Source organism: Spodoptera frugiperda, chromosome 20 (genome assembly GCF_023101765.2).
Source record: "Spodoptera frugiperda isolate SF20-4 chromosome 20, AGI-APGP_CSIRO_Sfru_2.0, whole genome shotgun sequence".
NCBI lineage: Eukaryota > Metazoa > Arthropoda > Insecta > Lepidoptera > Noctuidae > Spodoptera > Spodoptera frugiperda.
The window spans coordinates 542688-567475 of NC_064231.1; the positions used below are offsets into that span (position 1 = coordinate 542688).

Genomic DNA, 24788 nt, shown 5'->3' on the forward strand with positions numbered 1-24788 from the left:
CTGATGTGATGACGTACTTTAAAGAAGGAAGTGTTTTCTTTGTTTTAAACTCATTTCAAGCGGTTGCTGATACTATTATTTTTTTAATTCTTGCCAAGAATTGTGTCAATTAATATCTATATTTATAATATGCTCAGGTTAGTTGTTTATTGTTTAAGTAACTTTTAACTTTTGCGACATTACTAGAATATTAAATTATTATAAAATACAGTATGATATGAAATCGTAAATTGTGGTTTTATTAATAGAATATTTGTCTGTAACTTAATAATGAATTTTTACTGCTCTTAATTCCTTCGACCTTAGGTATGATATTTTAATTCTATAACAGGAGACAGGTAGCATTTGGTGAGATTAGACATATTTAAAAATAAAGTAAAACTAATTATTTTGGTAATCATTTATTTACAAAACAAAAACATAATAAAAACAAAACAAAATATAAATGTAATATTAATTTCAAATCAATAGTGGTGATGGAGATGGTGGGTGCTGTGTTTCACATCTGCGTGGAACCTGAGGATACAAAAAATATACAGTGTTACTGGCATGTCCAACAGAGAAAAGTGCAAATCCATGACAACTAAGGTAAGATGACAAGCCTCTTGGCTTCATATATCAGATACAGACACAGACATTGAGAAAAAAAAATATGGAAAGTTCAGCACGAAATTCTGCCATGGTAGGTAGTTGAGCGTAGAAGTACGTGGCACCAAAGCAGGGAATGGTTACTCCAGCTTCGATTTTATTTCGGTATTAGTACATTTCCATATCCTTACCCAGTTTTTTTATCAGCTATATAGTGGACATGTCTGAATTTTCCATCGGGCTGCTTGAAGGAGTAATGACCTTTGACGACGTCACCATCACGGTGCTCATGATGTTCCTTATGATCACCGGTGTGACCGTCCTTCACTTGGTATTTGTACTCGTATTTAGGATGCGTCTGGAAAATTTATATTACAATAATTATGACTCACTATTCGTCATTCATCAATAAAAGCAACATAATCAATAATTTTAATAATTTCGTACTTACATAGTAATCAACGTGATGGTGATGGCCATGGTGGTCGTGTATGTGCACGAGCTGGTGATGACCATCATACTTGTGCAGGTGTTGTGATGAGTAAGCGTGATGAGCTGATGCCATCGCTACGATTGCTAATACGCACAATACCTGTAAGCAAAAGAAAATGTTGATAAAGTTAACCAAAGGAGGATGTAATGTAAAAATATCTAATACTTTCCTGAAATAGCTACAGACTAAATTACTTGTTTATTTTTAGTAGACATCTTATACCAAAAATATTGATACTCATTTTAAACCTTGTAGGGTTTCTAACAATTTTGAAGCAGAATAATTCATATTCATATAATTTTACCTGAGAGTACATTTTGTAGTGTATTAATTGTACTTTTGTCAGTAGTAAACTGATACATATCGACACAAGTACTTGACTTTTATATTGAAAACAAAAGCAATCAAGGTGCTATATGTAGATTTCACTTTAATTGATTGATGGCTATTAAAATTATTTACGACAATTTTGTACGCAACTACTGTATTTGTAACCATTTCGTTTCTAAAAATATGCCTATGAACCTTACGCAATATGAACGTGGGCATGTCGATTATAACAAAAATAATTCTCTAATATCCTGATGACTATTGATAACTAGCTGACTCGTTAGTTGAAAGGTGACGAATAAACTTGTCGTATCTATAAATATTTTAGTAAATTTGTGATTTGTGCTAGATAAGGTTGTTTTGTTCCATAAATTAAAAATAAAGAAATATTATTACAGTTTGTAGAACGTTGTGTTTTATTTTTTTAAATACCCAAATTTCTGATTTGCTAATATCAGAAGTGGGATGAAGGGTAGCCTTAATTGCCCACTTAATTACCAGTAAAAACATTCAAGGAACAAAGTAGCAAAATATTATTCTACCCGCATTTATTTACTTTTGGTGTTCATTATCATTGTTTATATTTTACGTGTGTGCGTAATTTAATATCGAATCTTTGTGCTCATCATGTCAAGAAGCCATGAACGTCGTCGTTCACGAGGCCGATCTCAAGGCGTGTCGCGAGACTAGTCCATTAGCAGTGAAACCGAATGCAGGTCACGCCGTAAATCACGACGGAACCGCCGTCAGGAACATGGCGACTCCGAGGAAAGCTCTCATCAGTACCGCCACGAGGCTCGCGACCGCAGTCGTTCTACACCTCGATCTCGACATACACCCTTACGTGCAAGGATCACTCAATTGCACAAATAGGAAAATGGCTAAAAATATAAGATTGTAGGCGTCCCAACCATCTTATACCATTGCCTTATTACTAAAGCGACTAAAGCTATATGGGTGCCAAACATCGCCGCTGGGGGACACACGCCTTCGCATTGAGGCATTCACATGCGACTAACACTGTTGATAGGGAACACATCCCATTGCTGGGCGACTAACGCCATTGGGACAATGCCGGTGCGGGACGATGCCGGTGCTGGACGATGCCGGTGCGGGACAATGCCGGTGCGGGACAATGCCTGTGCGGGACGATGCCAGTGCGGGACAATAACAGTGCAGGACAATGCCTTTGCAATGCCTGTGCGGGACAATACCTGTGCGGGACAGTGCCTGTGCGAGACAGTGTCTGTGCGGGACAGTGCCTGTGCGGGACCAAGCCTGTGCGAGACAATTCCTGTGCGGGAAAAAACCTGTGCGGGTCAATTCCTGTGCGGGACAATTCCTGTGCGGGACAATGCCTGTGCGGGACAATCCCTGTGCGGGACGATGCCTGTGCGGGACAGTTCCTGTGCGGGATAATGCCTGTGCGGGATAATGTCGGTGCGGGACAATCCTTGTGCGGGACAAAGCCTGTGCGGGATAATACTTGTGCGGGACAATTCCTGTGCGGGACAATACTTGTGCGGGACAATGCCTGTGCGGGACAGAGTCTGTGCGGGACAAAGCCTGTGCGGGGCAATGTCTGTGCGGGACCAAGCCTGTGCGGTAAAATGTCTGTGCGGGACAAAGCCTGTACGGGAAATGTCTGTGCGGGACAACGCCTGTGCGGGACAACGCCTGTGCGAGACCACGCCTGTGCGGGACCATGCCTGTGCGGAAAAAACATGTGCGGGTAGATTTCTGTGCGGGACAATGCCTGTGCGGGACAATGCCTGTGCGGGACAATACCTGTGCGGGACAAAGCCTGTGCGGGACAATGCCTGTGCGGGACAATGCCTGTGCGGGACAATGCCTGTGCGGGACAATGCCGGTGCGGGACAATGCCTGTGCGGGACAATGCCGGTGCGGGACTATCCCGGTGGGATTAACCCGTATGTTGGGCGACTAACGCCATAGGTGGGGAACGTATCCCATTGTAGGTCGGCTGACACCAACAACAGAATAAGTCTCGAGTCGAACTCGGTCGTACCTGACCAAAATTTATCGACCTAACTAAGTATTCGAAGTCAGAAAACAGCATTTGTAACGATTTATTGGTTGCAGATCGAGATCTGGATCGACGGCGGTCGCGAGCCTCGTGGAGGTACTGATGAGAGCTTTCCTCGGAGTTGCCATGTTCCCGACACTTCATATTTAGAAAGGGTCCCGACTGCTTCAATTTTACGAAGACTTTCTTGTTTTAGGGTTTTTTAATTTTCATATTATAAAGAAATGCAGTCAGGTTTTTTAGTTTTAAATTACCTTTTTTATTTTATTTGCTTTTAGTTTTATTATTTTAATATTTTGATATAATTTATCTAGTGTCACTCTCACAGTAAATATGAATCAAACGGTTTCAAACTGAAATCCATCGAGTCGTTCAGGCTAGAGAGTGAGTAATATTCGAATTTGGCACCAATAATCCGTCATTTTGTTTTTTTTTTTTTATTATTTTGATATATCCAGTGTCACTCTCACAGTAAATACGAATGTAACGACGCGTCTCAAGCTAAAATCCATCAAGCCGTTTAGGCTGTAGAGCGTGCCAAACAATTATACATACATACATACTCTCCTTCTGGCGCAGTCGGGTAAAAACTGTTCCACTAGGTACTATTTATTTTATTTTCGTTCAGTCATTTTTTTTTTTGTTACCGTAGTAGGAGACTATGATTGATATGAACTTTTCCGAAACATTGGGATATTAAAAAAATACATATAATTTTTATAAGAAAACTTTTATTTCATTAAACAAAAATATTTACAATTATTCAACAATCTAAAGATAGAAGGGTAATTAACATTATATGAAGTATCAGATCAATGATGATGGTGGTGTTCGGGAACAATGTGTTTGGCGTGACCTTCTCTTTTGACGTTAGCGTTAAATCTGAAAAAAATATAAAGATATTTATAAATAACCCTCCTTCTGGCGCAGTCGGGTAAAAACCTAGACATCATACATTCTTTATACTTGATTAATATAAAATGAACTTTAATTGATAATCTATGTACTTTAACATTATAAGAAATCTTTAAAAATGCTTATAAATAAAGTTTTAAACTCACCCAGTTTTCTTGTCAGCGTGGTACTCCACGATCCTGACAGTACCGTCGGGCTCGTGCAGACTGTACACGCCCTTCACGACGTCACCGTCGCGGGACTCATGTTGGGACTTCTTGTCACCGGTGTGAGGGTCCTTAACTTCATACGCGAACTCGTACTTAGGGTGAGACTGGAATACACATGTCATGTTATTAGCACCTAGCTTCATTGACAGACTATATTTATTTCTTTTGTTTTTGACGTTTCAATAGTACCATTTATGGTTATGATTGAAATAAATGCTTTTGACTTTTGACGTTTATTAGAAGTAGAAACAAGATTAAAATGTAAATTAAAATGCCTTACATAGTATTCGACGTGTTTCTCAGTAGCCTTCCCGTGGTATTGCTTGATGCTCTGTGAGGAAGACGCGTGGTGGTGTTCATGTCCATGTTCCCCTTGGGGTTCTCCAAAAACCACCGCAATTACGGCAGCAAGTAAGAAGATCTAAAAAAATAATGGTCGGTTCTTAGCATCTTTTTGAACGAATCTCGTTTGTAGGTAGTTTAATGTATTGCAGTGTTGGAGAGCTTGTAACATTACTTGAAGTAGGAGGTGACTAAATACTATGCCAATAATTGTAATCTCAGATCGGTCTATCTCCTATATACGGATACTTATTTACTTTGCCTAAGATATATACTTAAACTTACTTATATGTATTACACACATATGAGCACTTTTGAGTATTCTATTGTAATAAATTATTGTTTAATTTACCTTAGAGTACATGATTGTGGCTTTTGTTGGTTTTCTTGAAGTAATGAAAGGCAACTGATACATTTTAAGGACAAATTATGTCTTTTATATAAATCGACTCAAAAGTGCTGAATGAAAATTTTGCAATTGTAATAAAATCAACCTGTTTTACTTGTAAGTTTCAAGTGACATACTTAACCATTTAAGTTATTGTAATGTTAATTATTTATTGTCAACTAAACTGCTTTTTTGTAGAATAATTCGTCTGCTGAGTAATGCGTCTTGGGTTTTTTTTCGGGTCCAGCAGAATGTTATCGAGGTACTTACATCGGGTTTGAAAAATTTCAGTTATTGATACCATCTGATCTAAGGTAATAGGTTTATTTCCCAATTAAAATCATAATTCCTAACATAACTAATGCACTAATGCACTTCTACGGGGTAAAAGTCCTTTCTATGTTATGTTTTTTAACATTAGTACGTGGTAATTGGCACTGTCCCTTAATATTTATAGCATTATTTCAGGAATATAGTAAAAGTAATACAATTATATTAAAAAAATACTTTATTAAAAACAAAACAATTATAAACAAGACTAATTACAAAAACAACACGATATTTATTTAATTTTATAAACATTATAGAACTTTGATTTAATGATGATGCTTCTTTGGCACTATATGATGAATACTGTGCTTCACATCTGCGTGGAAACTGAAAAGAAAAAAAAAACACAATATTTGAGGAAAAAGAAAAAAATTGTAAAAGCAAGCCATATTATGATAGTTATTATAGAATAATCATGGAAGATTCCCACATATTGACGTAACAGGTAAACTATTAATGGAAGTAAAGATAGCGAGAAGTACAACGCGGACTACGTTCATTTATATTTAGACTTTTGTTGAACTATGTGTGTAATTGAGAGCCCATTATGGACGCTAGTAGTCATAAGACGTCGCCGTAGCCTAAACCGGCATGGAAGGATGATTAAATCGAAATATTTAGTTGTAATATAGTAATCATAAGTGTGGATCTAAAATATATTCGCAGGATAACGCCTTTTATTACAAGTATTTGCTGATATGCAATTAAAAAGGTCATCGTACCATTGGCGTTCCATTGCTTCTCCCTACCCCCATGGGAGACAGGCGTGATGTTATGTGTATGAATGTCATTGTACCATAGTATACAAATTGTTACAAATAGTTTCTGATAGTGACACAAATAAATAAACAACTATTAACATATCGAACTATATTACATGGTCTGCTATAGACGATTTTAGTATTGTTAGAAAGTATCAAGCTTACCCAGAATGCTTGTCAGCATGGTAATGAATATGCCTGGAACCACCATCAGGTTCGTGCAAGGCATATTCTCCCTTGACTTGGTCACCGTGGCGGTGCTCATGGTGTTTCTTATGATCACCAGTGTGATGACTCTTCACATCATACCCGAACTTGTACTTGGGAGGTGTCTGGAAGTATAAGAGGTTGGTTACTTACCAAAGTTATAGTCCTGACACAAGTTATTTATATCTACAGACATAATACCAATTATGTCTGTAGATATAAATAACTTATGTCAGGACTGAAACAATTAATTTGCGAACTTGATTTCGAAATAATACTGTTTTAATCGCAGCAGCTATAAACTGTACTGCATCATCATCGGCAAGTAATCTTATTGAAATTTGAAAGAGTATTTCAAATCAAAATAAAATATTATTGCTTATAAATTTTTTAACGGAACTGTTGCTAATTTTGAACAGGGCGAAGAATGAGTAAATAGAACATGGATTACACTTAATACCTAATTGTCAACGAACATACTTTTGTGAAAATGTACTTAAAAAAGGTTTGCAGTAGCTTACGTAGTAGTCAACGTGATGATGTCCATGCTTATCTTTTATGACCACGGGCGTGTGATGACCATCGTGCCGTAAGATGTGAATCGAGGAGTGGCCATCATGAGCTGATGCGGTTGCCACTACCACCACAACTAGTAAGCACACCTGGAAAATAGAATACGTTTGGATACCAGTGAAAACCCTAACAAGTAATGACCACTACTGTATTTTTGTATTTTCTTTATGAAAATTATGGGTTGAGTTGGATATTAATCACTGGAGAAAAAATCACACTTTCTTTTTAAATACTTATAAATTAAGAACTAGAGTCCAGTTATGAAAAAAAAAACACAATCACTTAAAACTCTTCACTTCATTTTAAATAATTTAGAAATTACCTTAAAAATCATGTTTTATATTAATTATTGAACAATTGTCTTGTTTTCACTGAACACGGTAGTGTACTGATGAAAATTCACAAATTCTCAACTTTTATATTGAAAACAAAAGTAATTATTTTATTGCGATATTCTTATTTTAGTCTACATTTTAGATCACGGCAGTAATGCAATGTTTGAATGCGCAAACTTATTTTTAAATATTTCGTAAAAATACATTTACACGCATGCGTGCAGCTTATGCACACAAATATTGCATCGATGATTACATGAAAACGTGATAATTCGATTAATTTAAAATTAACTGAATACTTCTTATGTTGTCTGTACGTAATACCAGTACTTTCTGATTAAAAAATTGCCCTTTTACCGTTGTGAAGCTTTCAAAATTAAATTTTGTTCCGTTTTCATAACATTTTATATTAATACTCAATTGAACTGCGTCATGTATACTATCCTCACAAACCTTTATCCTAGGCACTAGACAGGATAGAAAAACACTGTATAATAATAATAGTACGGTAGTCATTTATGTTTCTATCCTTATCATTTGAAGTGTGACATCATTGAAAAGTCCCATATAGTAAACATGTCAATAGTCACGTTTGAAATTAGAAAAAGAACACAATATGTTTCCTATCTATTATCTTTGTCATTTTAGTCGTGACGTTTTTGGTGTGTCGATTGTTTTCGTAGTGGCCATGTAGAAGAAGAAAACAATTCAAGTAAGAAGTAGCATATGATAATGTGCGTTTCGTAAATATACGGTACTGAGAAAAGTTCTACTAGTTTCGAGTCACAGAGGGTATAATCCTCGTGAGCAGCGCGCGTGGACGTGATGACGTCGTGTAGCCGTACTAAGACTTTTCTCGGTATATCCTTCTTATTTCAGCCACTCATCATCATCATTTGTTTATGAAATGACAATGTCTTAAATATTTATACATATAAATATGAATATAATTGTAATGGCATTTTGGAAGATATTTATACGCTTATGACATGTGTACAAAAACCGACACTAGACCGGATCCTGTACTTTTCAGCGTGACATTTTTAAGTGGTTTTTGGTGAAGTATAACATTTTTTTAAGTAGGGATTTATTACTAGCGACCCGCCCCAGCTTTGCATGGGTGCATTGGTATTATGCATGTTTTATAAATACAAACATTCATCTTGAATCACTCTATCTATTAAACAAAACCGCATCAAAATCCGTTGCGTAATTTTAAAGATTTTAAAGAAATTAGACAATTTTAAAGAGATTAGAAATTTTAAATAATTGCGACTTTGTTTTATACTATGTAGTGATTCATTATTTTATTACATAATAATTTGTGTATGATACGAGTAATTCCTATATCTTTTTAGACTAACGATTATGGTTGAATTACGTCCATTTCAGAGTTTTGTGCAGAGAGTGGTAGAGAGATTTATTTAATTAGTGATTACTTTCGAAAGTTTTATAAAATTATGTGGTAGTCCCTTGAATTGGTTTTGTTGATGTAAAACTGTAGGTTAATGGTTATTTACAATTTATTTCAATTTTCATTGTCATACGAAGCCCATCTACCGGACAAGGATTTAATTGTCGGGTCGGGCAAGGTACCATAGAATGTTTCGAAAATTCTCGTAGTAGGACAGTCTAAAATAGCTTGATAGATAGGCTCATAGACTCATATAGGCTCACCCCGTATTACATGGTACATAATTAGTGAAAAGTTAATGTTACACTTAAAAGGTCCTCCAAGAGACCTTTACTTAACACTTTGGGAAGTTAACGAAAAATACTGAGTTTTATATCAAAACATTTATTAGCAAAAATCCTTTATAAAAATCCTACGCACAAATCAACAACAGTTTGAGTATTACGAGTACGTTCAGCTTATAAATTGATTAATAATTAATGATGCTCATGGTGATGATGATGATGATGGGGTACGATGTGTTCTACGTGCACTTTGTAGTCGCTCTTTGTGTCGTGTCCGTCACGGTGCTCGTGCTGTTCCTTGTGGTCTCCGGTGTGCTTGTCGTCCACCTTGTACGCGAACTCGTACTTGGGATGGGCCTGAAAGGGATGAAGGTATTATTATCTCATTGTCTGGGCACATAATATTCTTGTAATACATATTTTTCTCTATTCGCTTTATGTACCCAGGAGTAAACTGAACATGTTTCTATAATACATAACATTGACTCTTTGAAATTAGTATCGAGTTATCTGATACAAAAAATGAGTGATTTATAATTAGAAAATTAATTAAGACATATTAATATGATACTATGTTGTTATGGCTTGAAACTAGTCGAATTCCTCGTCAAACAATTACGTGAGTAAGCCGATAACATAATAATTAATTTCAAAACAGATTAGGATTTTATCTACATAACAAACTCTAAAATCAAAGAATTGATCACTAAACTGTAACTATTAGTTGGACCATCAACAATATTTTTGTGTTACTCACATAGTAGTCGACATGGTGATGTCCATGCTTATCCTTGAATTCCACAACCTGGTGATGTCCATCGTGTCTATGGATATGCTGGGAGGAGTGGCCGTACTCCGCTGAGACAGCCACTACGGCGATGGCTACGATACACAGGACCTGGTGGAATAAGGAACATAAAATTATTCGGACAAATATAAAAAAATAGGCTCATTATAGTTATAAATAGTAGAGACAATAAAAATTTGACCTAATAAAATAGAATATTGGTTTAATTGATTATTATTTTTACTGAAGTTATTGGGTGAAATTATCGGGAGTTCAGTGAAAACTTTACAAAATGTAATTCTAAAACTCTGAAAAAACAAGTACTTTTTTTATTAATTTTTTTGGATTTTTTCCCATGATAAAAAAGCTTTGGTGACATTTTTGTTATGGATACTTTGACCAAAACCTTACCTTGAAGTACATTTTAAGTTTTTTTAATTAAAGGGTTTGGTAGTTGTTGATGAAGCTGTACTATTCGTACTAGATTCACTAATGAACTGATACACACTGGAAAAAATACGTTGCTTTTATATAAAAAACATAACAACCAAGGTAACATTGATTTCACTTTGAATGGCCGACACTAAAAATTATTAACGATATAATAATTTGGATTGTTTCGTAAATCTGGAGCTTTACACGCCTACACTAATTGCTAAAGTGACAACGGAAATGCATAACAATGTTATGAGAGACAGTTAAAGGTAATTAAGGAGGTAATTATACTAAAACTTATTGTGTTTTTACCCGACTGTTTACGTTACATTTGGTTATCTGGCGACATTTCATAATTTTAATGTAACTTTACGAAAATAAAGTAGACAATTAAATTGCTTGCTTTATTTTCGTGAACAAAACTAATTGTAAGTTACGTTAGTTGACACAATTCGTCTAAAACAATTGCTTTTTCATAAAGAATCATGTATACTACGCAAATTTCTTGAAAATACGGTATGTTTAGAAACATTTAGGTTTTTGATAATTTATCCTTGAATCCAACAAATTAGAGGAATAATTTGAATTTGAGAAAATATAACATTAATCGACATAATGAGACCATTTTTTTCTTTAAAATATTGCATACACTAGGATTTTCTTCCTATGTCGTGGGTGCGGTTACAAACATGAAAAGGGTTCATTCACATAAACATGATATCCTGACCCGAAACAACAATTTGTGGATCATACAAAAGTGTTGCTCCTTGCAGGAATTAAAACCAACGAAAAGTTAATTTGAAATCTATGTAGGTATATTTTGTTTTCTATAATTTTAACTTGTTGTTTGGAATTAATGTTGCATTATAGAATAACAAATTAGAAACATGGTTTTAGTATCAGAAGCACGCTATGATATAAACGCAGTAGTGTTAATGGCTCCTTCACACGATATACCTATACTTTACACATTTTATTGCTTCTTCGGTCATAAATGTAATTCATAGCGAGTAGTTAGATACCTACTGCAATTTCAATGTACGTAATACTTCGTCATTTGATTTACCTTTAAGAAGTATGGGTATTTTAGTTTAGGTTTATTCTCAAACAATATTAACTGGTATAAACTGCGAGGGCTGTGTATAAGTGACAAATTCACAGCAAATTGGTGTAAAAAGTTTATGTCAAATCTAATATTTTTAAATAAAATATAGATTCAGATAGACTTCCTTATAATTATTTTTGTAATAAAATTCCAATTCAATTTCTATAACTATTATCTCAACTCAATTAACGTAAATCCAAGTAGAATTAGTAATAGAAGACCAAAGTTCGATATTTAAAAATGTAATACTTATACCTAGAAGTTTTAAATAATTAAAGGAAAATAGTCAGTGGATCAGTTTAGGAAGCTACTTAGATCTTACGAGAGCTATTTCATAATATTATGTGGGTCTTGATTCTTGTCTGCGGCTCCAATGACTGTGACGACTATCAGCACAATCATCACCATCACTGAGGCAACTTGCACCAAATACTTGATTATTTTTTATCTTTTCAGGCATCATCAAACCAACCACTAAAAGCATAGTTTCCTGATATTAATTGAATGTTCTTAAGCTTAAATGATTCCGAAAATTTTCTTGATGTTCTGCTGGTAAAAATTGGGTTCTTTCGTAAGGGCTTAATATCATAATTGTTCGAAAAAAATATTTAAGATTTAATTTTTGAAGTAAACATACAGTGTTTAATTTCAACAAATTTTGCTTAATCTATGCAATATTAATTTGCATTCTGCATTATTAGTTATAGATAGATACTATCTAATGCAGTGCTAGTTAAAAATACTTATTTAGACTGTCTATTGTCTTTATCCTTTTTTTTTCTTTTTGGAGTTTTCAAGTGTGGTAAACAATTCTCGCGGAATAAAAATAATATACTCTTACAAATAATACTTATAGAGAAATACGTCAATGTTGTATTTACGTTACAATTTTAAAATATTTAAGGCAATGCTGGGCGTTTAACAGGTATTAATGTACGGTATTTCGTTTTGAAGTGCGTTCGTGACTTTTCAATCAAGTAGTAATTTATGATTGAATTATCACGCTACCATACTTAGTAATAGAATATGCAGTGAAACTGTGCATGAGATAATTAGGCAATAAAATCAAGCAAATTGAACACTGAAAAATTCGATTTTTTTTACAATCCGGTGATTTTATCTAATCATACGCAACTTTATTCAATGATGATAGATGATATGATTACTCGTAACTTACCCGTTAAATAAACATATTAGTAGAAACTTAATACTTGGTGTTCTCGACCCATATTTTTAAGATTACCCTTGTCTACTCAAACTAATTATTTATTGTGTATGTTCTAAGTATATATAATGTGATAGGGGTGAGACTTCTAACCCGTTAAGGCTGAGTTCTACATCTAATTTTATGGACAAAAGTCGGGGGTCGAATGGGTCGAATTCCCCTAAAAATTATGGCTATTTTAATATTTTTTTGATATCAAAGGTTGTATGCGTCATAGAAACAAAAAAAAAACGACAAACGGTAGCTAATAACCTTGGCTAACTAATTCATTACTTTTTTCATATGTTTGATAATGTTTTAGTGAGAAAAAAAATCATTTGTGAATTATTTTTACCGAAAAAATCAAAATTTTTCAATATTTTCAATTAGGGGTTCAACCCCCATATTATTTTTAAGGCTCGTTAAGGCTGAGTACTACATCTAATTTGGCGATAAAATTAGATGTAGTACTCAGCCTTAACGGGTTAGAAGTCCCACCCCTATCACATTGTATAATGTAATAATTTGGTTGTTTATAAATAGAGGTATATTTTTCTGGAACTGATTCTCTCTTATTAAATGTATATTTTGTATTTCTCAGTCAAACCAATGTAAATAGTTTATGAGAACTAAATGTCTTAAACTATAAATGACTTTGATGAATGTATTTTTGTTGCGTAACATTGTGTTACTCAAATATTTTAAAAATAAAATAGTATTAAAAATTGCTAATTGACATTTTCACTAGTGTCAATAGCCTAACATATTTTCCTATACGGCTAATGATTTTATAATTAACCTATTTATTTTTAATAACTAAGGTGTTAAATAACATAATTAAAAGGGCTAAAATTATAAAATAAACGTGAAAACTTTATTTTTCAAAGTAAAACAAAATAACAAATGTGTAGTATACATAACAAAGTAAATGAAATAACATGTTTATTTGGTTGAAGAATCAGTAATGATGATCATGATGTTTCGGCACGATGTGGTGGGTGCTGTGTTTTATATCGGCGTGGAAACTGGAAACATAAAGAAGTTCTTAATTGAAATACATATTTATACAATCCTTTGCCCTTCGTTTAAGAAGTGACAAGTTTTATAATAATTATCGTAAGACAAACCAAAAAAATAAAATAAAAGAAAATCACGTTTTACTATTAGTTTCGAGTCACAGAGGGACTCATCAACATGAGCAGTTTGCATCTGTGACTCGAAACTAGTAGAGCTTTTCTCAATTCATTTACGTGAGTAAATCGTGATTTTTAGTTTATTAACAGTTTTGTTGTAACCTCCATTATAATGGAGGGTGATTTGAGACTCCTTCACATATTCAGATTCTATGAGTAAGTACTGGAGGAATTCCAATCTGATATAACGTACTGGGGAATAGACAGCTGTCATTACTTTTTCATAATGTATGTCTAAGATATTTGATGGGTTTAAGTATAAACTTACCCGGAATGCTTGTCGGAATGGTAGTGCACGTGTCTGATGGAACCGTCAGGTTCGTGCAGCGAGTAGTGGCCCTTGACGACGTCACCGTCGCGGTGCTCGTGCTGCTCCTTGTGGTCTCCGGTGTGACCGTCCTTCACCTCGTACTCGAACTCGTACTTAGGATGAGTCTAGGAAAAGGTTAGATATTACTATCAGGAACTATTAAAAATATAAGTCTTAAGTCTACAGACTATGTTTACTCTATTTATATTATGATTAGGATTAAATAGCCAGTCTTCAGAAGTAGCCAGATAATGAAGGTATTTACTAACATAATAGTCGAAGTGATGATGTCCATGCTCGCCTTTGACTTCTACGGTTTCGTGATGTCCATCGTATTTGTGGACGTGTTGCGATGAGTATCCATGTTCAGCTGTGACAGCTACCACATACACTACAGCCAAAAGTAGCACCTGAAAAATATTAGGATTCATATTTTGGTTAGAATGATTTTAGTGTTTTTAAATGTTTAATGAATAGAAAATAGAAACATAGTCGTAGTTAATATAAAGTTACTATAGATGATAGAGAATGTACCTTGAAAAACATTGTTGATGAAAGTGACGTGTTTGCTTGTACGTAAGACAAAGGGTGTTTGAGTAAACTGATACATGTTACAAAAACAACTTGGCTTTTATACTAAAAAATAAAAGTACCAAGGTGGCGATTTCACTTAAAATTCTTCGGCATTAAAACGATTGCGCTAGATTGGATATGCATAATTCGATAATAATGTCGCAAAAGATGCACGTTATGATACGTCGGCGTTGTTATGATTACGTTGCAGTGTACCATGAAGGTATGAGGTAGCCCATATTATTAAACAATTATTGTTTGCGAAATGTAACTTACTTAATAAGTTATTTTATTACGGTTCAAGTGATTTGTTTAATTAATGTGTCGTGTATTATGTGATTGTTTATCTATTTATTAAATGAAGTGTATTGACTTAATTATGACTTGCTGAATTCTATCTATGGATTGATGACCTGATTCCCAAATAAGAATACGCAAAAAATCTGCGTGTAATTAAGAACACCTACAGGTTTTATTAAAAATCTTTATTTACAAAAAAAATCACATAAAACAAATCAACAAAACATTGAACAAAGTTATCAATAATAGTAATTGTTTAGTGATGATGATGATGATGAGGAACGATGTGGTGAATGCTGTGCTTCACATCCGCGTGGAAACTGTGGAAGAGAGAATACAATATGATAATATGGATAGGAATTCAGTAAAAGTATTTAATCATCTAAATGAGTTCTAGCCAAATAAGCTGTAGCAATTTATGTGCAGACAAAGTGATCTATTTCCATTTTATTTAGATCTCAGTCAAAACAAATGCATAGTCTCTAAATCAGTTGTACCAGCAACATTGCTGGTAGCTCACATGGGCTACATCTGGTTTTTAGGACCGTTAGTAGGTTTTTGACAATTTCCTAACTTTAAGATGGCCACTCCCACAAGTTATGGAATAATGTTACTGCTTTAAGTAGGCGAAAGTTACTTCTTTATCTAAATCATGTTACGATTCAGTTCAAAGGGACGAAGAAGACAAGGAGAGAAGAAGATAATAAGAATTATGAAGATGTTTACCCGGAATGTTTGTCAGCATGGTAGTGGACTTCTCTCTCGTGATGATGGTCAGGTTCCTTCAGGGAGTAGTGTCCCTTCACACTGTCGTGGTGACGATGCTCGTGCTGGGACTTGTGGTCGTGGGTGTGCGGGTCCTTTACTTTGTACCCGAATTCGTATTTGGGAGGCGTCTGTAATTGAGAAAAATCAAATAAATTATTGGTTTTGATTTGATGGATTATGTGGTAAAATAATAATGTTTGGTGTTACAATAGTCATTATTCCGGTGCTAGACTATATTAAAAAGTTTTCATGGGGAGGTAAATACAGGTAGATTTGATAGTGCTACTAAAGCCTAATTTTCACTAGTGTAGCTATTAGATTCAGTGCAACAGGGCAAGCAGCAGTTCATGGTATCAGTAAGAGTAAATTAAAAAAGTATTTTTATATACTTTTAACTTTGAATTAAATTTGAAATCCAGAAACTTGACGAAAACCAGTTGAAACTCACGTAGTAGTCGTAGTGATGATGTCCATGTTTGTCTTTAAATTCCACTTTCTGATGATGATGGTCATGTTTATGAAGGAATTGGGACGAGTGGGCTTCATGAGCGAATGCTGCTACTACAGCATATACCGCTAAGACACACAGAGTCTGTAATGAAAGTAAAATAATATTTATAAAAAACTTAATCGTTTCAATGATTTTCACGAATGGTAGTTATAAGAAAAATTCAAATTAGTAGTCATAATAATTCTAGCCCAAATAATTAGCAAAATACTCTAATAGCTAAATCAAGATATTCCTCGAAATATTATTTTTTATTCTTAGGAACAACAGAAAATATATGTATTAATAGAAAAATACCTTGAAGAACATTTTGAATAGTACTTGTTAGTCAAGCTAAGTTTATTAGCGAACTGATACTAATGTCTAGAACAATCGGTGCTTTTATAGTAAAAACTAAAGAAATTATTAAGAAATTATCTATAGGTTTCTTTCACTGCGCTTGGCAGTTATAGTAGTTTACAACACTTTTATTGCGATTTCATAAAATTAATTGGCGTGTGCAATTAAGCATACCTCATATTCAAAGATTCGTTTAGCTTTGGTTTTGTTTTGTTTATCTGTGCTCACACGCATACTACCGGGATACATGAATCGATTCCCGGGTTACTCCAAGTATTCACTCTGTGTTCTTTTTTTCAATTTTACCCAGTCTGGCATTTCAGTGAGCTTAATCCCAGTCTGTGGCTTTGTATTTTATAACAACCACATCTATGGTGACGATAAAAAAACATTGATATAACAGAAGTGCTGCAGAATCTGAAATTTGCAGACCTCAGCTGTTAATTAAGGTATTTGTGTGTACCCAAATAACTCAACTTTAATCTACCAAAATTATTTCTGACATCTTTGTTGAGTTCAAGTCAACTTCTGTAGTGAGATGAATACCAAATATATGATGACTCTTCCATTATATTATAGTTTTTATTTTTAGAGCTTACGCTTAACGCATAGGGCGGCAAAATTGACCGATGCTAGTGGAGGATTTGTTTTCAACAGATTTTTGTTGGCAGTCAAAGTCTTAATAAATCTCTAACTCTGTGAGGAACAAGGAAGCATTCAATGGGCCATAGCCAATATACCATTCGAAGTTTTTGTTTAATGGTTAATAATATTACAATTTGAATTAAACAATGTAATAAGTGACTATTATTCTTTATTTACAAAACCATATTTACAACAAACATAACAATTTGAGCATCTTAATAATATAACATAACAATGAGGTGCATGATGATAATGGTAAAATAACATTTGGAATCAGTGGTGGTGGTGGTATTCGGGAACAATGTGTTTGGCGTGACCCTCACGCTTGACGTTAGCGTTGAATCTGTGAATGACAAATGATATATTAGTTATTATACTAATAAGGAATGTTTAAAGTTGATTAAAGTTCTAGGATTGCTAATGAAATTTCTACTCACCCAGTCTTCTTGTCAGCGTGGTACTCCACGATCCTGACAGTACCGTCGGGCTCGTGCAGACTGTACACGCCCTTCACGACGTCACCGTCGCGGGACTCATGCTGGGACTTCTTGTCACCGGTGTGAGGGTCCTCTACTTTGTACGCGAACTCGTACTTAGGGTGAGACTGGAATATCATTATTTTTTATTAGATATAATCAATTCTAATTTAAATTAGAAAAATATGAGATTGTATTGAAGCATTATCTTACATAGTACTCGACGTGTTTCTCAGTGGCTTTCCCGTGGTACTGCTTGAGGCTCTGTGAGGAGGAGGCGTGGTGGTAATGTTCGTGATGCTCCTGGGCAGCAACAACCACGACCATAGCGGCGAGGATGATCTATATTTGGATTTAAAAAATGTAATTAAAAAGATTTTCAGTCTGGTGAATAAGTGCTAAAGTCGAATTATTTTGACGTTTAAGGTCTGATGTTCAATTCAATCACCGAGGCAGATAAGATAGTTTTCGGATTGTATGCGTATTTGCGTAATAAAACAAACTTTGTGATATTTGATATAATCGGCCAAGGATTACTAACATAACTTGGTTCTCTATTGATTAATAACTTTACTAGCGAAATGTAAATTGTATTAATAAAATTCTATTTTTTTAATATAACAAGTTAAATACCTTGGCAAACATTTTTTATTGGTTTATTTTACTCTCACAGTTGAGGGATGACTGATATTTTCAAAAAGTATTCCGAAGTTTTATATACCTGTAGCCAAAAATCAGGTTTGGTGCAATAAAGTTCTGAAATGTAAGTATGTTTTATTAAAAGCAGGTTTCAGAACCTGTTCGGCTACATAAAATTCTTTAACTTTTGCTGTATTGTACCTAAGATACAATTAAAAATTAAAAGATTTGAAGTAATAGTACAAGATACCTAATGTCGCCGAGACTCTATTATATTCTATTGTGAATATTATCACTAAGCACTATCTCGTATATTCTTCTTATTCTCCTCCAATAATATGTTATGATTTATTTCGTTGCGGAATCCAGGATAGTCATTCATGTCCCTGGAATGCGCCGGACTTCAGTGTTCCAGTGTTTTCATGGTTTACAGGTCTACTGTATATCCTGGTTTACAGGACCACTCCTGTCCTCCAACCTCCCAAAACCGGTGCAACCAGCGGTTTTGGGAGGTTGTGGCGGGCGTCCCATTAAATAAACACACTACCTCGCTAAGCACGCACGTTAATTTAGTAGAAACATGTTTCAGGAGATGTGTGTACTACTATAGTCTATGAGTCTGATTTTACTTTAGACAAGTGTTTCAGTATGAAGTTTATAATGTCTAATATACCTAAGATAATTATGTGACAATGTAGGTATACTTAATTTTAGTACCAGGAGTTCAAGGTCACTCTTAATTTAAGAACTACTTTTACACAATGAAATGGTCGAAAGTTTTTAACAAACCTGTAGTTGTTGAAATACTTCATTATATGCTTTATTTACAACTCAAAACTTGATATCATGTCGAATATAAAACACTGATCCGGATTTGTTGAATTATCAGTTATCATTTCGTTGTTCAAACATATCAACGTATCAAAAATCAGAATGTTCGCAAAGGTACGGTAAAAAAAATGTTAACTATTTTAAAAATTAAAATAATTTTTTTAAAGTGATACCTGTAACTAATTATTTTATTTTTATTAGGTTCTCCTAATTGCCGTCGCAGTGGCAGCTGTAGCTGCTCAAGACCACCACCACGAGCACCACCACCACGCCTCCTCCTCACAGAGCCTCAAGCAGTACCACGGGAAAGCCACTGAGAAACACGTCGAGTACTATGTAAGATAATGCTTCAATGCAATCTAAGTTTTTTTTTACTTCAAAATAGATTGAATTTTGTCTAATACAAAAATAATTATATTGCAGTCTCACCCTAAGTACGAGTTCGCATACAAAGTGGAGGACCCTCACACCGGTGACAAGAAGTCCCAACATGAGTCCCGCGACGGTGACGTCGTGAAGGGCGTGTACAGTCTGCACGAGCCCGACGGTACTGTCAGGATCGTGGAGTACCACGCTGACAAGAAGACTGGGTGAGTGTTAATTGCACGTGAATGCGTTATAACAAATAATTAAAATATGCAACAAAATTTTCTAATTAACTATTTCGTATTTACAGATTCAACGCCAACGTCAAGCGTGAAGGTCACGCCAAACACATTGTTCCTGAACACCACCACCACCACTGATTCTAGAAACCCTTATATGTAAACTTGACTTTGTTGTTATTAATGTTGAATTGTGATACTTTGTTATAATTAATTAAAATTGTGTAAGAAAACAACAACGTTTTATTTTGTCTTTATCTGCAACTGCTTACTAGAAAGGCTGGTCGAACGAAACATAATTTTGTCAAATATCAGTGAGTTTTTCACTAAGTTATTCGCCAAGTGTTTAAATGCAATTTGTCCATGGAGTAGCTATTAACATGACTACCTCGTTAGTCGAGTGGTCGCAAGTGCGACTGTCGGACAAGGAAATTTCTCGGTAGTAGCACGGAGTCTAGAATTGTACCCAGTATATGGCAATAGGCTCACCCCCTACTACATGGGACTTTAACACAAAATGGTGAAAAGCGGGTGTACATAGCAGCATTACGTGCCATAATGTGCATCTCTGCCTAGCTCTTTGGGGATAAAAGGCGTGACGTTGAGTCGCAAAACGAGAGTGCGTTAGGCGCTGTGATTGGTTGGTTTATTCGCTCTAGCTAATTAGAGCGCCGAACGAGCTCTCGTTTCGTTTTCGTTCAACCTAAAGCAAACTCGTTCTAAGTTTAGTTTGCTATTGGCTGTCGACGACTCAACGTTAACTTCGGTTTGTATGGTCACTAATTAACGTTATAATGCGATTGAATAAGTGTAAAAACTGGCACTAGTTGTTCTGGTGTCTATATTGTAAACTTCAAAAATATGTAAGTATAAAACGGAAGGGCGATTTATTTCCGTTCATAACTGTTGAATTTAATTATCAGGTACGGTACAGTTTTTATCACTTTTTTTTTTGTCCAAAGTCTGGTACTGTTTGTATAATGTACTTTGGCAGTTCAGAGTCTGAAATTATTTATTAATTGAGTAAAAATAAAATACTGAACAATTTCAGACTAATATGATGTATATTAATAGTCGTGGTGGCCTGGAGGCTCAAAGCCTACCAACGGCAAGTACCAATGTGGCTTTTTTGGTATATATGTTCTTTTTAAGATTATTTAGACATCACTTACAAACGGCGAAGGAAAACATCGTGAGGAAATGTGGGCTTATAGTTTCTAATTATGTATAAGTTTGAAACTGTTAACCAGCACTGAGCAAGCGTAATGATTAAAGCTCAAACCTTCTCCGTGCGAGATAAGGCCTCTGGCATAAGTGCCGACTTATGATTCTATTGATGTGGTGTGAAATGATTTCTGAATGGACAATACACCATCAGTTGATTTGTCGCTCACGTGTCACGTCATTACTTTGTGATCAACTTATAGTCTATCTTTATTTGGTGGGAATCTTTGGTGGAATCTATTAAAATACCATTTCGTTTATTATGGACTAGCTACTTCCGCGCGGTTTCACCCGCTCTGCTTGGTTGCTATAGCTCATAGCGTGATGTTTGCCTATAGCCTTCCTCAACAAATGCATTATCCAACACAAAAATTATTATTAAAATCGGAACAGTAGTTTCAGAGATTAGCGCGTTCAAACAAACAAAGTCTTCAGTTTTATAATATTAATAATAATAAGTATAGATCGCAATGAATATTTCTAAGGCCTAATGAGAGGACACCTTACTGTAGGAACTATTAAGGTTCAAATTCAAATTTAATTTAACTTGGATCTCGTCTATTAATAATTGAGTTTAACTTATGTTATATTGTTGAAAAGCAATTAATATAATTTAATTTGATTATCAACTAAAATATTTTTATATACAGGTGAGAAGTGAAAAAAATAAGTAAGTAGTTTATAGAATTATATTTCTTAATATTTACAAATATTTAACAACAACGGTAACAGTCAGACAAATTATATAACAAACATTAGATATTATACTACATTCAGTGGTGGTGGTGGTGTTCAGGAACAATGTGTTTGGCGTGACCCTCACGCTTGACATTAGCGTTGAATCTGTAAAAAAAGGAACGTTAGCAAATAATAACCATCATTAACTCTTGTATATTATATCTAACAGGAGTATTTTTTAAACTCACCCAGTCTTCTTGTCAGCGTGGTACTCCACGATCCTGACAGTACCGTCGGGCTCGTGCAGACTGTACACGCCCTTCACGACGTCACCGTCGCGGGACTCATGTTGGGACTTGTAATCACCGGTGTGAGGGTCTTTAACTTCATACGCGAACTCGTACTTAGGGTGAGACTGCAAATCAACAACAGTTTAAAATCAACTTCAAATATATTATACGGTTCGTATTCTATTCCTTTGAGGTTATGAAGTCTACTAATCTTAGAAAAAACATAGAATTATTTACATAGTACTCGACGTGTTTCTCAGTGGCTTTCCCGTGGTACTGCTTGAGGCTCTGTGAGGAGGCGTGGTGGTGGTGCTCGTGGTGGTGGTCTTGGGCAGCAATGCTGGCCACCACGACGGCGATGACAAGGATGACCTGTATTTACGAATTATTTTAAGAATGAATATGAAAATGAATGATAGATGAAATATAACTGTTGGGTTAGGTTTCCTAGACAAATTATTATAAGAATTAAACACGTGATTGATTGACGTAATGATGATTAATAATTGTGTACGCCTACGGGCTGTTCGTTTGCATGTAAGGTAAACTAATTATCATCAATACTCGACATTTTAGTGTAGGCAAATGGTTTTAAAAATATCTAAGATGTTAAATACCTTAGCAACCATGTTGAAGCTTTTACTCTCACAGTTGAGTGATGACTGATATTTTCAAAAGTTAATTCAGAGTTTTATATACTCGAAACCTAAAATCAAGTTTTAAGTAATAAAGTTCAGCAATGGGTTATTTTTTTAATAAGAGCACGTTTTTTGAACCTGTTCCAGTTGCATATTTACCATTATAATAATTATGTTTTGTAGTAGTTGTATTAACATGTATTCAGAAATTAGGACTTCTCCGTGTCATATAGAGAAGGCTCATAGAGGAGTAGTGGAATGTGAGTGACTGGCGATGATGAGGGGTTTCTTCTGTAGCACTTAATGAGTGTTTTCCAATTGTTTACAAAAATAACAAAGGCGATACTGGATATACGACTATGTATGTGAAACATATGTGTTACATTTGATCAAGATATAATTTATTGTAAAGCTTTAAAGGAACAATGCTGAACTGATAACTATATTGAATCTAGGTATTTTTATACAAGGAGTTGAAGCTACAAACTTGGAACTACTTTACATTTTAGAAAATATTTTTTTTATGAATAATTTTGTATCTATCAATCATGGGGTTGAGTAGTGAAATGTACTTTCGTTTCTTGAGTTCAAGGTTAAAAATCTGTACACAGCGAGATAATAAGTACTGTTTATGCAATCAGCAGATTTTTATTAAACCTGAAATTTTGTATGTTTTATCACTTAAAACCTGATATTGTGTCGAATATAAAACACTGACTCTGGTTTGTAAGTTTATCAGTCACCCTTCAATCTTTACAACTAATTAACGTTACAAAAAATATTAAAATGTACACTAAGGTATAATTAAATTCAGTTTTCATAATTCATACAAATATAAAAGCAAAAAAAAAGATTTACAAAATGTATAATTTTATTCTTCTAGGTACTTTTAATTGCCGTCGCGGTGGCAGCTGTAGCTGCTCAAGACCACCACCACGAGCACCACCACCACGCCTCCTCCTCACAGAGCCTCAAGCAGTACCACGGGAAAGCCACTGAGAAACACGTCGAGTACTATGTATGTATTTAAAAGTTATGATAGTAAGTTTGAGTTACTTTAGCGTGGCTTATACTGACTGACTGATGTATTTTATTCCAGTCTCACCCTAAGTACGAGTTCGCGTATAAAGTGGAGGACCCTCACACCGGTGACAAGAAGTCCCAACATGAGTCCCGCGACGGTGACGTCGTGAAGGGCGTGTACAGTCTGCACGAGCCCGACGGTACTGTCAGGATCGTGGAGTACCACGCTGACAAGAAGACTGGGTGAGTGTAAATAGCTTATTCTAGGAAATCCTACCACTGCCAGTGTGTTGTGATACTTTTATGACCATATTTTATTTCTTACAGATTCAACGCTAACGTCAAGCGTGAGGGTCACGCCAAACACATTGTTCCTGAATACCACCACCACCACTGATGCTAAAAATACCAAACCCCACCTGTTAAAAACTATGTTTTAATTGTTATTTTTGTTAAATTGTGATATTCTTGTTTTAACTAATAAAATTATTTAATGATGAAACACTGACTTATAATTTTTCTTACTTTTTTATTCTTGAAATTGTACATACCTACATCTGTATCTCCTTCTTTCTATTTTCTATTATTATTTCAAGTTCTCCAAGGGCCTGAATATATATTTTTGACCTGAAAACGTAAAGTTAAAGTAAGTTTTTAAGAGTAAAGTAATATTGAAACTTAAAAACTTAACTTAAATAACTTATATTAACGTTGAAAGAGTAATGCTATTTAGAAAGAAAACGCGATATATTTTTGGAGCTGTCACTTCAGATGTGACGTCATTGGATACCGTTATAGTATTATACTTTAGATAATTTATAATTAAATTTCCAAGAAAACTATTGAACTCATCAGAATATGTAGGTATGTTGACATGTTCGTGATAATACTCGTAGTTCCATCTTAATGTGAGATAATTATGTCCAAAATATTTTTTGTGAAGAACCTTTTAGTTTGTCTTACAAAAAGGTAAAGGTCTTAGGAAACCACCATCTTAACTT

General features: G+C 34.7%; 6 protein-coding genes across 6 annotated transcripts; 1 reads left to right on the forward strand and 5 right to left on the reverse strand.

Annotated features, from left to right (window-relative positions):
- Positions 1-344: 344 nt before the first annotated feature.
- Positions 345-1684, reverse strand: LOC118261793 (cuticle protein 19-like). Its single transcript, XM_035572750.2, has 4 exons — positions 1386-1684; positions 1040-1180; positions 780-946; positions 345-516 (listed from the first exon to the last, which is right to left on the reverse strand). The coding sequence occupies exons 1-4, from the start codon at positions 1395-1397 to the stop codon at positions 465-467; spliced, it is 372 nt and encodes a 123-aa protein (XP_035428643.2). The 5' UTR covers positions 1398-1684; the 3' UTR covers positions 345-464.
- Positions 1685-4270: 2586 nt separating this feature from the next.
- LOC118261749 (cuticle protein 19-like) lies at positions 4271-5339 on the reverse strand. The gene is made up of 4 exons (XM_035572697.2): positions 5277-5339; positions 4863-5003; positions 4520-4686; positions 4271-4340 (listed from the first exon to the last, which is right to left on the reverse strand). Exons 1-4 carry the CDS (start codon positions 5337-5339, stop codon positions 4271-4273), a joined length of 441 nt encoding a protein of 146 aa, XP_035428590.1.
- A 483-nt stretch (positions 5340-5822) lies between these two features.
- Positions 5823-10531, reverse strand: LOC118261794 (histidine-rich glycoprotein-like). The gene is made up of 6 exons (XM_050701349.1): positions 10415-10531; positions 9974-10114; positions 9412-9573; positions 7132-7272; positions 6569-6735; positions 5823-5969 (listed from the first exon to the last, which is right to left on the reverse strand). Exons 1-6 carry the CDS (start codon positions 10424-10426, stop codon positions 5909-5911), a joined length of 684 nt encoding a protein of 227 aa, XP_050557306.1. The 5' UTR covers positions 10427-10531; the 3' UTR covers positions 5823-5908.
- A 3100-nt stretch (positions 10532-13631) lies between these two features.
- LOC118261752 (histidine-rich glycoprotein-like) lies at positions 13632-16802 on the reverse strand. Its single transcript, XM_050701350.1, has 7 exons — positions 16697-16802; positions 16340-16483; positions 15850-16019; positions 15392-15443; positions 14520-14660; positions 14209-14375; positions 13632-13772 (listed from the first exon to the last, which is right to left on the reverse strand). Exons 1-7 carry the CDS (start codon positions 16706-16708, stop codon positions 13706-13708), a joined length of 753 nt encoding a protein of 250 aa, XP_050557307.1. The 5' UTR covers positions 16709-16802; the 3' UTR covers positions 13632-13705.
- Positions 16803-17567: 765 nt separating this feature from the next.
- LOC118261753 (cuticle protein 18.6-like) lies at positions 17568-17999 on the reverse strand. The gene is made up of 2 exons (XM_035572702.2): positions 17821-17999; positions 17568-17726 (listed from the first exon to the last, which is right to left on the reverse strand). The coding sequence occupies exons 1-2, from the start codon at positions 17997-17999 to the stop codon at positions 17657-17659; spliced, it is 249 nt and encodes an 82-aa protein (XP_035428595.2). The 3' UTR covers positions 17568-17656.
- A 1371-nt stretch (positions 18000-19370) lies between these two features.
- On the forward strand, positions 19371-24201 carry LOC118261796 (uncharacterized). The gene is made up of 8 exons (XM_050701351.1): positions 19371-19443; positions 19531-19665; positions 19753-19919; positions 20006-20072; positions 22066-22245; positions 23648-23782; positions 23864-24030; positions 24115-24201. Exons 1-8 carry the CDS (start codon positions 19432-19434, stop codon positions 24182-24184), a joined length of 933 nt encoding a protein of 310 aa, XP_050557308.1. The 5' UTR covers positions 19371-19431; the 3' UTR covers positions 24185-24201.
- The last annotated feature ends 587 nt before the right edge of the window (positions 24202-24788 follow it).

Bases quoted from the DNA above. Each gene is read 5' to 3' on its own strand.
- LOC118261793 (XM_035572750.2), bottom strand. The intron at 947-1,039 runs GTAAGTACGAAA...TAAATTTTCCAG, and splicing joins ACCATCACGTTGATTACTAT to ACGCATCCTAAATACGAGTA. The intron at 517-779 runs GTAAGGATATGG...TTGTATCCTCAG, and splicing joins ATAGCTGATAAAAAAACTGG to GTTCCACGCAGATGTGAAAC.
- LOC118261749 (XM_035572697.2), bottom strand. From the start codon at position 5,339: ATGTATCAGTTGCCTTTCATTACTTCAAGAAAACCAACAAAAGCCACA. The intron at 4,687-4,862 runs GTAAGGCATTTT...TGTGTATTCCAG, and splicing joins AGAAACACGTCGAATACTAT to TCTCACCCTAAGTACGAGTT. The intron at 4,341-4,519 runs GTGAGTTTAAAA...TATTTTTTTCAG, and splicing joins CACGCTGACAAGAAAACTGG to ATTTAACGCTAACGTCAAAA.
- LOC118261794 (XM_050701349.1), bottom strand. The intron at 7,273-9,411 runs TAATTATTAATC...TCTATTTTCCAG, and splicing joins ATCATCACCATGAGCATCAT to GTGTGCTTACTAGTTGTGGT. The intron at 6,736-7,131 runs GTAAGCTACTGC...TTATACTTCCAG, and splicing joins ATCATCACGTTGACTACTAC to ACACCTCCCAAGTACAAGTT.
- LOC118261752 (XM_050701350.1), bottom strand. The intron at 14,661-15,391 runs CATCATCACTAA...AATATTTTTCAG, and splicing joins ACATCGTTCCTCATCATCAT to GTGCTACTTTTGGCTGTAGT. The intron at 14,376-14,519 runs GTTAGTAAATAC...ACCTTTTCCTAG, and splicing joins ATCATCACTTCGACTATTAT to ACTCATCCTAAGTACGAGTT.
- LOC118261753 (XM_035572702.2), bottom strand. From the start codon at position 17,999: ATGATATTCCAGTCTCACCCTAAGTACGAGTTCGCGTACAAAGTAGAG. The intron at 17,727-17,820 runs GTGAGTAGAAAT...TGTCATTCACAG, and splicing joins CACGCTGACAAGAAGACTGG to ATTCAACGCTAACGTCAAGC.
- LOC118261796 (XM_050701351.1), top strand. The intron at 19,920-20,005 runs GTGAGTGTTAAT...TCGTATTTACAG, and splicing joins CACGCTGACAAGAAGACTGG to ATTCAACGCCAACGTCAAGC. The intron at 24,031-24,114 runs GTGAGTGTAAAT...TATTTCTTACAG, and splicing joins CACGCTGACAAGAAGACTGG to ATTCAACGCTAACGTCAAGC.